General features: G+C 38.4%; 1 protein-coding gene across 3 annotated transcripts; it reads right to left on the bottom strand.

Annotated features, from left to right (window-relative positions):
* Nucleotides 1-2,158: 2,158 nt before the first annotated feature.
* On the bottom strand, nt 2,159-10,090 carry LOC135582691 (CDP-diacylglycerol--serine O-phosphatidyltransferase 1-like). 3 transcript variants are annotated; one of them, XM_065155882.1, is made up of 14 exons: nt 9,710-9,876; nt 8,499-8,683; nt 7,770-7,835; nt 7,514-7,573; nt 6,966-7,056; nt 6,355-6,409; nt 6,194-6,273; nt 5,962-6,078; nt 5,783-5,867; nt 3,618-3,709; nt 3,140-3,216; nt 2,963-3,028; nt 2,673-2,761; nt 2,159-2,572 (listed from the first exon to the last, which is right to left on the bottom strand). In XM_065155882.1, exons 1-14 carry the CDS (start codon nt 9,794-9,796, stop codon nt 2,445-2,447), a joined length of 1,278 nt encoding a protein of 425 aa, XP_065011954.1. In that variant the 5' UTR covers nt 9,797-9,876; the 3' UTR covers nt 2,159-2,444. The 3 variants fall into 3 exon arrangements, with proteins under 3 accessions (XP_065011954.1, XP_065011953.1, XP_065011952.1); XM_065155881.1 differs by lacking the exon at nt 9,710-9,876 and adding an exon at nt 9,886-10,090 and having other exon boundaries at nt 2,963-3,216; XM_065155880.1 differs by having other exon boundaries at nt 2,963-3,216; nt 9,710-9,875.
* Nucleotides 10,091-12,897: the final 2,807 nt, after the last annotated feature.

Genomic DNA, 12,897 nt, shown 5'->3' with positions numbered 1-12,897 from the left:
TCCTCTCTTTCTCTCTCTCTCTCTTCTCTCTGTCTCACTGTGGATCACTTTTCTTCTTTATCCAACACTGGAAGGACTAGATTTGCGTTTACACTGATGTTGTTCTGGTCATGTTTGACCAAATGACTCAAAAGTCTCTCTCTTCAACCGATATATTTTATTGAAAAGCAACTCAAATAATTGTTAACTTGATATGATATTTGATTAATTGATTATATTTTTCTATTAATCCTGTAGTGAACACTTATTACTCCAATAAATATATTACGTCTCGGCTTTTGGCCTCTTCGCTGGTAGCTGTGAGATTTTTACCCCCTCATTTCTCATATCTCGAGTGATGTTGACTGGAGTATGTTTCGGGACCAAAAGCATGATTGTGAATCAATAAACTAAGTCCCTGAAATCCCGCAAGAAACCCTTCACCAAAACATGGCTTCCTCAATAAATTTCACCCGCAAAATACAATTAACAATGACAACGAAAACAAATGTGGTTGTCATTGGTGATTAGCAAGATAGAGGTCTAAAACCTGTGTCCACTAGTGGTTCAAAGTTTTGGCTGGGCAGACAGAGGTGGATGGCCATGCTTTAATGCTCCAAGCTGAATCAGCAAAAGGCTGTCTGTCATATTCTAAGCCCTGCTCGCTAAAGTTTAAGGTGGGATGATGCACACTGCTTGCTGCAGTTCAAAGGGATGATGCGAGGGAGAACCTTTAGTCGATTATGTCCCGAATCACCAAGCATTTCAAATATATCTGCAGCAAGAGCTTTCACAAAGTTGGTAGGAATAGCTCTCGACGACTCTTCTCCTTCCATCATGTGAATTCTGCGTGCATGTCTGAGGGATTCCACATTGTGAAGTCATTCATGAATGGTGTCTGAATGTTTCAGTCACTGCATGTGATGCATCCAGCTGGGGACCTACCTCGGGTTCCTGGCGGTCTCTTTTCTCTTGAACCAGAAGCAAAGTCCCATTCGATGTCAAAGTCCATATGATGGGAACGGAGACCGATGGATGCCAACCTCTCCGACGACGTCTCACTGCTGCCTGCCTCCACAGTATGAAGGATTGACCACGGCAACATTATTAGGCACGATTTGGTAACATCAATTCCTGAGCATTTGCTGGATCTCTCTCTCTCTGTCTACGATTTGTAGGAGACCCGCCATTGACATTTGACGATGCAGTGAAACATGCAGAGGATGGAGATGCTCACCAAACGACAAACAACTGAACCTATTCTGGATCCGAGCGTAACAATTATGACTGCCAGATAACATAGATTGTGCAGACTCCCAATGCCTTCAGGGACCAATCGTCTTCCTCCTCTCGCCACAAATTTATGTGAGATCAGAGCATGAGATCGATCGAGCCCTGTGAGTTCTTCCTAACGAACCTGGCGAGGAGGGTTAACCCACGACCTGCCAACAAAACGACTAGTCCCAAATAGATCATCGCAGCTCAGGTGGAACTCAGCAGTCCGTCGGGCATCTGACATCATGTGCTCTTAAACCTCTTGAGGTCTTGAGATGACTGATAACAATCTCCGAACGCAACCTTTCTATCAATGATACCAAACATTCGAGAAAGAAGCAAACCAACACAACTACTGACCTCAAAAGCTGATGAGGAAGCCATCGGAAAGAACACCAGACTGATTCTCACATTTGATGGTGAACAAAACACACCTTTAAAAACACTGGTGCTTTTTTATAATCAGCAAAGTCAATTCAAACCAAATTTCCTTACAGGGTGGTTCTCGATCTGATTTCTAAAAGGAAGATCATGGCCACCTAACCAAAGCAGGGTTGGTCTGATCAGCTAATAGAAGATGCCTTAACTCAGTGGCAACAAGAATTACTGAATGTATCAAAGTTATTCAAAGTGGAAAGAATCACTACAGCCTTTTAGATAGTTAGAACAAGAAAGAGTGCCAAAAATCTATTAACCTGGACATCTGTAAATGCAAATGGAATGAATGGACTGTCAGTTAAATGGTGGAACAAATATCATGGACATAGGGAAAATGAGTAGGGAAATAACATCAAGGAACTTGAATCAGCAAGTTAACAAGTCCAAGTCCAAGCTGTGATGGCTACTGATGATATAAGCATGAGGAAGTTGCTTATGATATTGGAAAACAAGTAACAACTAAAGGTTATAAACAAAATGATCAATGGTTGAGATGTCATAAAATGATGACTCCATTTCATTCTGTGGGTATGAACTCATCTCATAGTTCAATTGGATACATAAAAGGTCATGGTCAAGAAAAGCAGACATAACGTTAACGGAGGAATCGGAACCAAAAACAAGGAAAATGAAAAAAGACATCCTCTACGTGCCCGACTGGTTTCCAGACTAGGCAACAATTACGCCATTTACAATTGTGAGGCATATGTACAGATGCAAAATAAACCGGTAGCAGAGAATCTAATATGTGATCATACCATCTTTTTCGTCACCGATTGATGAATCTGCCAAGACCAAACAAGTAGAAAAATCATGAGGGTTGTACCCACGGTCGTCCAGAAAGTTATCAACCATGGAGGCATTGGATTGGGAAAGAGACCTGGTTTGAGGAAAAACTAGTCAGATTGCTTCCGGAATGCTAGAAGAAATGAGGCAAAGAAGAAACATAAAACATGCGTATAAAAAGATATGGAACCCACCATGGCCAAATTTGACACAGATTAAAAGCTCCACGATGCATATTGCTAGTGAAAGCCAACAAAATGCACCAACCTTCTTCGCAGGCTTTCTGAAACCATTGATCATGTTAGTCTTCCTTCTAGTGACACAGAAAAGCTTGCAATCATTGTGTTTTTAAAACTGAGACAGCATCAAGAACTAGATAGCTCTTTGTGCATCAATGAACTAAGAACTTGAGATACATGATATGATTAGGAAATTATGCAAGTTCACTGAAGAAAAATCTCTTTTTTTTCTGGTAGAAGTATACCTGTCTTGCAAGTAGGTATTGTACTCACGGATGGTTGGTATAGCAATTAGCCACCACAGAACCAACCTATAAACAATCAAGGGGTTTCTAGGTGGAATCCAAAGACAAAACTTGAGAAAAAAAGTGTTCAGCTCCACAGTCATAAAAACAACACAAAGGCACAGCACTTGAATGAACCTCCATGGTCCAAGCAAAGGATGCCATTCGTCTTTGTCCCATTGTGCGGGTGTGAACTGGCTCAACGTTCTTTTGACCTTGAAAAACAAATAAAAGTGTAGGCAAATCCAAAATTAAAATCATCTTCTGAAATGACAAAGCAAAAGTCACAGAGCAACTAAGACGGATTAAAAGACATGAATACTTTAGACTTGTGATAATAGAAATTGCATAAGTTAGAATTCCACCAGAGATGAAACTTAAGGATTCAATAATCATGCAGTAATTGTTGCAAACCCGTTCATTCAATTTGATGTCTGAAAAAAATTCTCATCTTAATTAATGTCATAGAAAATAATGAAACTATTAGATTCTCATCTTATCATATTGACAGATTCTAAATCATATTCCCAAGAACATACAAAGGATTCAAGCCCAACTTCTCTCATAATTTTAGTGGCAAACTCAAATATCCACAACAGCTTGTCATGGAACATACCTTACCAATGATATTTGGCTGGCGGCTTATGCCAACCCATTCGTATGTTTTCCCATCAAAGTACCTAACAGTATGCATTCCTGCCCAGATACCTGAATTATAAACCAAAACATCATCAGAATGATAGAGATATTTTTTTGACTTTGCTTTCTTTTGCCCAATTGATTTGATTTGACAAGTAACAACAAGAAAATTTTCATGTGATAAAACAGCAAGAGAAACAAAATTTCAGGATCTCACTTAAGAATGTTATGATTGAATAATCAAGTCTTGATGATTAAAAAAATAAATCTTGATCCACAAATTGATTAAAGGTTCTGGTAATTCGACAAGTTGTCTCTAAATAAACAGCATCCATTTCCACCTGTTCTTTACCAAACTAAATACATACCTTGGTGGAAAGGAGGAGGAATATCTCTTCAGTAGCATACCTACTATATGCTGCTACTTTTACTTTTAAACAGAAAATAAATAGTATTTACAATCAATTACTAGAAGCTTAATGAAAGCAAAAAGGTGCAAGATCTTAAATGAACACAAACATCAAAATACATGAAATTTTCTCAAACAGAAAGCATCAAGTTTGATCCTAATTAAATCCAGATAAATCAACCTAAACCCAAGAGAAATGAGAAGGGAGACTATATAAATCCAATTTCTCAACAAGATCATCTTATTAGCTGATACACACACATTCACTCAAAATTTACTCAGCTTATGGCTGGCTAAAGGAAGACAGCTTAAAATGAGATTCTTCTTGTAATATATATTCTCATGGCAAACTAGTATCAAACTTTTGCCTACACTAAAAGTACAGAAGCTTGAAGGAAATACAGAGCGCTTTATGATAATATTCTGGATGATTCTCGGGCTCATAGTACTAGATGTTTAATATTGGTCAATTAGGTATTATCATAATAGTTTTTTAGTTCTGAGAAATCAAGATTAGGAAAAGTTAGAAATTAAAAGAAATGGCTTCCGGAGGAGTAGTTCTCGTAGGGGAAAAATAACCTTAAGTTACAAGAAAAACAAAGAGATGCCAAGAAACTTGAAACAGCGGATTCAATTCTGTAGTTATTGGTAAGCCCATAGGAATGGAGAGAAATTCTTGGCGACCTACAGTTATCTGGAACTGAGCAGAAAAAAGCAATGAAAAAAAGAGAATACAGTAATGAGAAAGAAACAGAAACTGGAAATACAAAAGAACACAAAAATATTAACACATCAAGTTCCATGTGTATGTTATAGACTTATAGCAACAAAAAAATAGAACACTTTCATTAATAATCATATTCATACAAAGTCCCATCATCGAAGAATTCTACTGAGTTTCTAAGGAAAGAGAAATAGAAGAGTGATTCATTACTCCAGAATGGCTGACATCTTCTCTTATATAGTAGGTCTCAGCAAATCTTTTCAGAAAATCCTTCTAGCACTCTAAAATTCGAAGGTTACAGAGTGAGATAAGCCAAAGAACCATGTATTACCAAGGACTATAAACAGTAATTTTAAAGACATGGGTTCATCAACTATTGCAGTATGGTTGCAATGGAAAGAAAAAGGCCAGCAAAGTCATTCACTGAATTTAAACCTGATTATATATACTGAAGTTAAAACCAAGTTTTTCTCCTCCCTTTAACCTAACAATATTACGAAATAGAACACAAGTCATCGCTATACTAAGCAACCTTCTACTTTTGAATATTGCCCTCAGCCAGATAGAAACTACAAAAAGACTAACTAATATGTCCTAAATTCCAATCAACAAAGACATTTAAATAATTGATGCAGAGAAATCACAAGGCTGAAGTCCAGTAGTGGTTATGAAGCAATACTGACCACTTGTATAGCACGACTATCATGGAATTAATAATCAGAACAGCCTAATAATAAGAAAACTTGTGTTGCATCAATCAGAGACTGTAACCACACCTTAGTTTGTCATGAACCAGAGGGAAGACCAAGTCACACTTGACATAATAAGAGTACGAGATGTAACCATTATAATAAATATTGCATAAAACCTTATGCCACTTGAAAAAAAAAGGTCTAATATTCCAAGTATCTGGATTAATTCAAAATCAAGAACTCCAAAGTGGGAAATTTTGAACTTGAAAAGCATCATTTGCATCTAGCAACAAGATAAAGAGTAAATGATGTCTCACCAAACCAATTGCAGATTAAGATGTCCAAAATAATACTGTCCCACCAACACTCGTTGAAATTCGGCAACATATGACGAAAAGTAAGCTGTAATTGTTAGATGATGAGCTTTAAAATGCTGAATTTAAAGAAGAAAGCCATAATATATATTAGTAATCCCCTGCCGAGTGTGAAAACCGACCTCCATCAATTCGAAACCAATCGACAATACCCACAAAAGAGGTTGGTTACGTATCATTATTGCCTTCCCCCACCATCCAAAAATATGAGCAAGTACAAACTCATCAAATAATGTCTCCTGGAATAACCTAAGACAGTTTAGTAATTGCAAAACATAAAAGCATGTTTTTTCTTGAAAACATAGAGAAATATAGAATGGAAAAGAAAATTAGGTTGGAGTGAAGAAATCATACATAAACGTTGATAAACCTGCTTTTGGGATTCTCAGGGACATAAATACGGCAATCAGCTCCATATGACCTTTCAGGTAGTTCTATAAACAAAAAGTTATCCTTTTTGTCAGAAAAAGCTATTCTTATGACACAAATCAAAAGTTACAAAATCGAATGCTTACCAACTCCTAGATCAGGGTGGAGATATTTCATAAACTGCCGAGCATCATCACGATTCTAGGGAGTGGACAAAAGATGCCAGAGAAATTCTTACAGAATGTACAGATATAAAAGAAATTGAAAAGCTTATGTTATATATCAAGATTCAAGTCTGGACACTACTCAGAACAAAATGGCACATAATATGATACAGAAGTGAAATGTCAATAGATAATAGCAGCAGAATATTCTAAATATGATTATTTTCAGGTTATACAAATAGCTAAAAGTCAAATACCAAATACATTATCCATCATGAGATTATATATATATATATATATATATATATATAGATAGAGAGAGAGAGAGAGAGAGAGAGAGAGAGAGAGAGAGAGATAGAGAGAGAGAGAGAGAGAGAGAGAGAGAAACACACACACACACACACCCCAATTCAAATGACATTGTACAAATTTATACATGTGACTCAAAATTTCATCCTAAATTAGATCAACAACACCAAGTACTAAAGCAAGGCAATAGGAAAATAGTTCCAGAAAAAATAAGAATAGGTAGAAATCAGAAATGAATTAGTGTTATCCTTGTAAATTATCAGATTAGAAGATCAAAGACATACCTGGAAAAGCAAAAAAGTGAGGGCAACAAGGTACACCACAGTCATTCCATGAACCAAGCGCCAAATGGCAGGATGCGGCCTTATAAGGACCCTGAGAAGCATATAGGTTATTAACAAGGCATAATTTATTATGCCATCTTATATGGATAGAGCAACAGGTTAAGTCTAGAGACAAGTGACAAATTTCTTTAGTATGAAACTAAATTGTACTTCTTGAAGGATAAAATGCTTGAATTGCCATATGCGAGTACCACAAAATCCTCCAAAGCTATTAAGTCAATCTCAAAGTCTGCCACCATATGACGATACCAGATACTTCACAACTTAAATATTCACAGTAAAACTTGTCCAACTTCTGTATACTGGAAGGATTGCACATAGACTAGCTATAATTGATTATACAAGTACAGATAAGTCTCATAATTTTTCATGACTAATATGCTTTGAAAGGTGTAGCCACTACACTTGTCCATAAATCTAGAACATGAAAACTGAGAATAAGCAATAGGTTTAAATCCTTGGAGTCAGTAATTAAAGTCATAACTTACGTTGAAGGTGCTTGCATCAAGAAATAGGCTAGGAAGACTGCAATCATTGCCCAAACACCCCTACAAAACAAAGAAAGGTTAGTGACGATAAAGTGCAATATAAATGAGGCACATTGAAATTTACAAACTTCCAAGAGTTTAATAATGCACATTCAAAGAGAACAATTCAGCAATATAAATACTCAAATAATATAGCTTGTATGTTAAGATCATAATATAAGTGTGAATCAGGACAAACTTTTCAAAATAAGCACACCTCTTCACAGATGTTACAATGTCATTTGATGCTGAGCTTTCAGGATCAAGTGCTCCACTAGCCCAACTGTAAGTACAAAATGGTTTAGAATGCACTGCTACCAATCCATGAGAAAACCATCACAAGTACATATGTTACAGGACTGTCAGATTTCTTATGTAGTGTCTTAGTATTTCTTTCAATGGAACACTTGTGATTAAGACAGCAATTACACTCTTATCTTTCGCTTCATAGATGAGTAACAGGTCTACAACCTGATAGTCCGATTTCTTGTTCTAAAAATGATTTACTAATAGTTTTACTATAGCCTCACCACCATTTTATTATGTAAGTTTAACCAAGAGCTAAAGCAAGACCATAAGACTTCTATGCAATTCATATAATGAGTGATTCTACTTTTTGAAAAGTAGAACCATCAGCTGTGGGCAAAAATCAGACAAGTAAACTACACAATATAAACCCCTTGCAGCATTTATTAAATCCACGAAGTATGTTATGTTATGTTCATAGCTTATATCTAAAAATAACTGTTCTGAGTAAATACTGCTCAATCAATTATGAGTTCAGATACGCATATGGTACATTAATGTCTTCCTTAATTGAACATTTAGAAGAGAAAGAAGAAGGGGGATGTCATCTCACCAGTATATATGCCACTATGAACCACGGATTCATATAGAGTTACTTGATACTAAAATAACCTTGAAATAAGCACGAGCAAGGACTCACACTAATACACATGTCCCAATGAGGAGTAAAGATATTGTGCGTGGCTTGTATGCCCAAGCTGTCCATGGATCAAGTTCACCAAAATCACCTACAGATTTCACATCACTATCTTCTCGAGATATGTGGCACCTTCTTGCTGTTTTTCCTACGCCATTGGCCTCCATGAGCACCGGCCAAGCTGTTCCCTGGAGTTATTAATTGGCATGTTAGACAGAAACTTATTATAAAGAATTCTAAATAAGAGCAGAAATCGTTCCTGATGAACAATTTTAACGTTTAAGTTCCAAAACTTTTCCAATCACTTGAAGTAAAATGAAAAGAAACAGGAAATGTCAGCCAACACTCGTTCCAACAATCAAAATGTTATACCCATGAACTGTCATATAGAACCATATGTTGAAAAGACCAAGGGATCTACCAGGACACAAAAGAAAGAGAAAGAATGCATCAACTTCTTAAACGAGCAACGCTGCCACACATCAGACAAGAAAAAAGATTATTCTTAAAAAATTCACCTACAAAAAGAGTTAGAATCCTTAGATGAGCACACAAAAAAAGAATAATACTCCAATAAGCAGCTTTTTCAGTTTTAAAATCTCAAAAAAATGGGAAAAGGTACAGAGTGCAGCGCAATAATAGATAACTTCACAAAGCCACTATATTGTGCATCTACGGCTGCTAATCAACCGCCAACGTTAATAAATAAATTAAAAGAAATAATCTTTCGAAGCAAAAGTGGAAAGACGAATGAGACCACTCAAAAAGAAAAGAAAAACCCAAAAACTCTTGTCGCTAATTTATAAACCTCGATCACAATCCAAAACCCAAACTTGGGAGCATCTAAGTGGCCCATGTCTAAGGAAACCACAAGCAAGGTACCTGCCAAAACTACACCAGTGATCATTCACCTTGATTAATAGCCTCAGAACCAAGCACCCAACTAAAGATTCAGGACACAAACGTTCACAGAGAAGGATGATCTCGTCACGGAGCACCGGATGAAAACTAACAGAACCCAGCACAGAGACGGCAAATGATACGAAGAAATTAAAAAGGAACGAGCTTTAGCAAATTTTGAAGACACCAACAGAAACAAGTAAAGAACCGCCCAACGGAGAGAAGGCTTTCACTAGAGATTCCTCGAATACATAAAATCAAGAGCTCGGGGTACCTCAAACAGAGGGAAAAAAAAAAAGGGAATTGTTGCATACAAAGCCTCGAAGAGTAATCGTACTATTCCTTCCTTCTATCTGTTCTTCCTTTTTCTTCGCCAATGCAACTCGATCGCAGAAAAACATAACAGTTATGGCGGATTCAATGCGTCAAAGTGGAGGAGAAACAGGGTAAAGGCGGTTCCTTCGTCCCCGTTTCTTGAAGGATTACTCACGTAGAAGCGGCCGACAAGCCCGCCCACCGCCGTACGATCAGGAGATTAGGAGATCCAGGCCGCCAAAAGCAGCCCGATTTGATCAATTGCGCGTGCTTATTATTACCTTTTTCTCCTCTCTTTTCGAGTCTTGACCGATCGCGAGAAACAGAACAGTTATGGACGGACGCGAGCGAGAGAGCGAGAAAGAGAGAGATAGAGAGAGAAGAGTACCTGAGATGGTCAAAAGGGTCGCTTCAATATATGGAGACCTCATGGATGAATACCGCCTCCATTATATTTACAAAGCCAGCCACCTGCAATATACTTTGAAGGTTTAAACTCATATCAAGGATATGTCTCAATGAAAATATTTCATTCTGATCACAAAATGCTTAAGAGTAGCAAGATTTTCCCACTTTAAAAAATGACAATATTTTGGTTAAATAAAACACATTTCTCTAGACACAATAAACCGTTGATTATTCGTCTTGTTGTTTGTTTCTTGTGGTCCACTGTTTCAATCTGGCACACCCTTAGGGAAAACTAAGTTCCATGGTTCATCAACAAAATAAATGGTTGATGCACTTGTTGATAGTTGCAGATGTAAATGTACCTTATGCGACGAATCATGCAATCAATGCTCTTCCATGCAAGTGACGGCAAAAGCACTCGGTGGCCATTCAATATGGAAGATAGAATACTAGGAAGCGAGGAAGCTGACGGCAGGAGAGCGCAAGTGAAGTCAAAACTCTTCAAGATATACCAATGCTTCATCCAGTATCTCTTGCTTGCGACCTCATACTTAGCATTCCAATAAAGTGGATCTCTATGTGTGTAAAGTAGCCGAAAGGGAAATTTACATCAGCCCACAGAATTGACGAACACCACTGAATCTGACTTCTATATCCTAAACTCCTAGAACTTAATTTTTTTTTCTGAGAGTAAAGATAAGACCATAAATTAATATGAAATCATGATGGAATTAGAGAATATTTGTACACTCAGCCGGAACAGGTTCTTCGAGGGAGGAGTATAGCCAAGCAGTCAGGGAAGGGTATCGTCGGCATGAGCTGCGAGAAAAGACAACGGAGGTGAGGACACGCTACATGGCAAAGGAACGGCATAGGCCGTAGAGCCGTCCTATCTTTCCACGCTCACTGAGACCACAACAGTGATCGCTGTGAGAGAGCTTTCTTTCTGCTGCAAAATAGCCTCGCCATCAGAGTACTGTTTCCATCACCAAGAACCCATTCATATCAGAACTTTCCTCCCCCAAATGCCCCTACGTGCACACAAAAAGGGTGGGGAATGAAGAAGGGTAGATGATAGACTGATAGCAATGTACGGTGCATCAGAAAACTAGTGAGTAGCTGTCTAGTTTAAGAGAATTCACAAGCGCACAAACACTTCCTTCAGATCCTTGCGCTTTATGCTCTCTCTCTCTCTCTCTCTCTCTCTCTCAAGTCTTGATCTCACATGCCATCATCGCTCCATGGAGTTGACTCGACAATAATCTCATCTGAGAACAGCAGCTTCCTGAAAGAATATAAACAGATGTAAATTAACGTAAACCATATGATTTCGAGTGGATGTTTGTCTTCAGAAGCCACTATTTCACACTGCAAGTATTAGGAATGTTCAACCCAACTAAACAAGAAAAGTATTAAGTCGGAATATCATCCATATGTATGAATTAACCTTTAAACTAAAACCGGAATTTCATATCTTCCTCCTCCATCAGGTGCTGCATATATCTATATACACCGATCTCGTTTACATCAATGAAGGCACCAAATCTCCGATCAAGTTAAACAGAAACATGCACCGATCTCAGCTGGTCTGTAAGACCGCACTTGCGTAAGAGAGAATTTTCCCACACCCATAAGGGTAAACACTGTTTTCTAAGAGCACACTTACTGTAACGCAATAGTATATTTGCAAGCTCACTTTGATGTCCCACAAATGAGGCCAAAGGAAAATGTATGGAGATGTGTGCACAACTGTGGGCACATGATGCTGGGGTGTGCCTCACTGACAGATATCTTAAGATTAAACTAAAGTTGCAGGCTTGGTAAGCAAGAAGAGTAGCACGAGGAAGGCGAAGGTGGTTTGGTGAATCATGGAGAGGAACGAGGGCACTGCAGTCTATCAGACGAAGGTATCAACAATAGTACATCCTTCCTCACGTTGAACGGCGCCAAACTCGGCCGTTTCTGAAGGAAGCGCACGCACAAGCACACGATAAATAAAACACTAGCGCAACTCCCGATTGCCACTGATGCATCCGTAAAAGAAAGAAAATAAATGAAAGAGAGAGAGAGAGAGAGAGAGAGAGAGGGGAGACTGGTTCTTGAGAATTCCAAGTGTTTTCCGATTCTCATGAACCCGACGACAGCATTATAACCCTAGTAAAAGAAGACAGAGAAAGGAGAGGGGAAAGGGGCCTTCGTGGTCCCTACATCCAACTCTGAGCCAGTCCTTCCCTCCTTGTTATAGGCCAAAAAATGGCAAAAGAAGTAGGGACATGGGAGCGTGGGCCTGACCCGGAGCTCCATAAAAGGAAAAGAAAATACGCAAAAAACCTTAAATGCTACGTGCATGTGGTCTTACCACTGCTACGAATCTAAATGCCAAGTGACAGGTGAGATTTAAATCCCCTCTCCCTCTAAGATATAATATGTTCCCATTTAATCCAAGCAAGGAGACGACAAAATGGCCAAAAAGTGGTGTCATATGCTTGCCAGCCCAACCCCACAACCATGGGGCAAAAGGCCCCACAAGGCGACAAAAAGTGATATATCCAGTACTCGTTGCCGCTGTGGGCTCCCAGACCGACCCCTTGAACCCACGATGATGATGATACCTTCTGTGACCCGTCGAACCATGGTACTTATGGTACAATTATTTGCTCATCCTGGTCCTAATGACCTTAAGGATATATAGATTTAAGACTCAAGGCAATTTTCTACTGAATGATTCGTTGGTGGGTATGTTTTCATTCATGTTGTACGTACCAGTCGTATTGAACAG

Source organism: Musa acuminata, chromosome BXJ3-6, assembly GCF_036884655.1.
Source record: "Musa acuminata AAA Group cultivar baxijiao chromosome BXJ3-6, Cavendish_Baxijiao_AAA, whole genome shotgun sequence".
Lineage (NCBI taxonomy): Eukaryota > Viridiplantae > Streptophyta > Magnoliopsida > Zingiberales > Musaceae > Musa > Musa acuminata.
The sequence above is the reverse complement of the archived record's forward strand: the minus strand, read 5'-3'. Positions and strand labels throughout refer to the sequence as shown.

Bases quoted from the DNA above. Each gene is read 5' to 3' on its own strand.
- LOC135582691 (XM_065155880.1), bottom strand. From the start codon at position 9,796: ATGTTTTTCTGCGATCGAGTTGCATTGGCGAAGAAAAAGGAAGAACAG. The intron at 6,410-6,965 runs GTATGTCTTTGA...TCCACTCCCTAG, and splicing joins TCACTTTTTTGCTTTTCCAG to AATCGTGATGATGCTCGGCA. The intron at 3,710-5,782 runs GTGAGACATCAT...TTTATAATTCAG, and splicing joins CTTAATCTGCAATTGGTTTG to GTATCTGGGCAGGAATGCAT.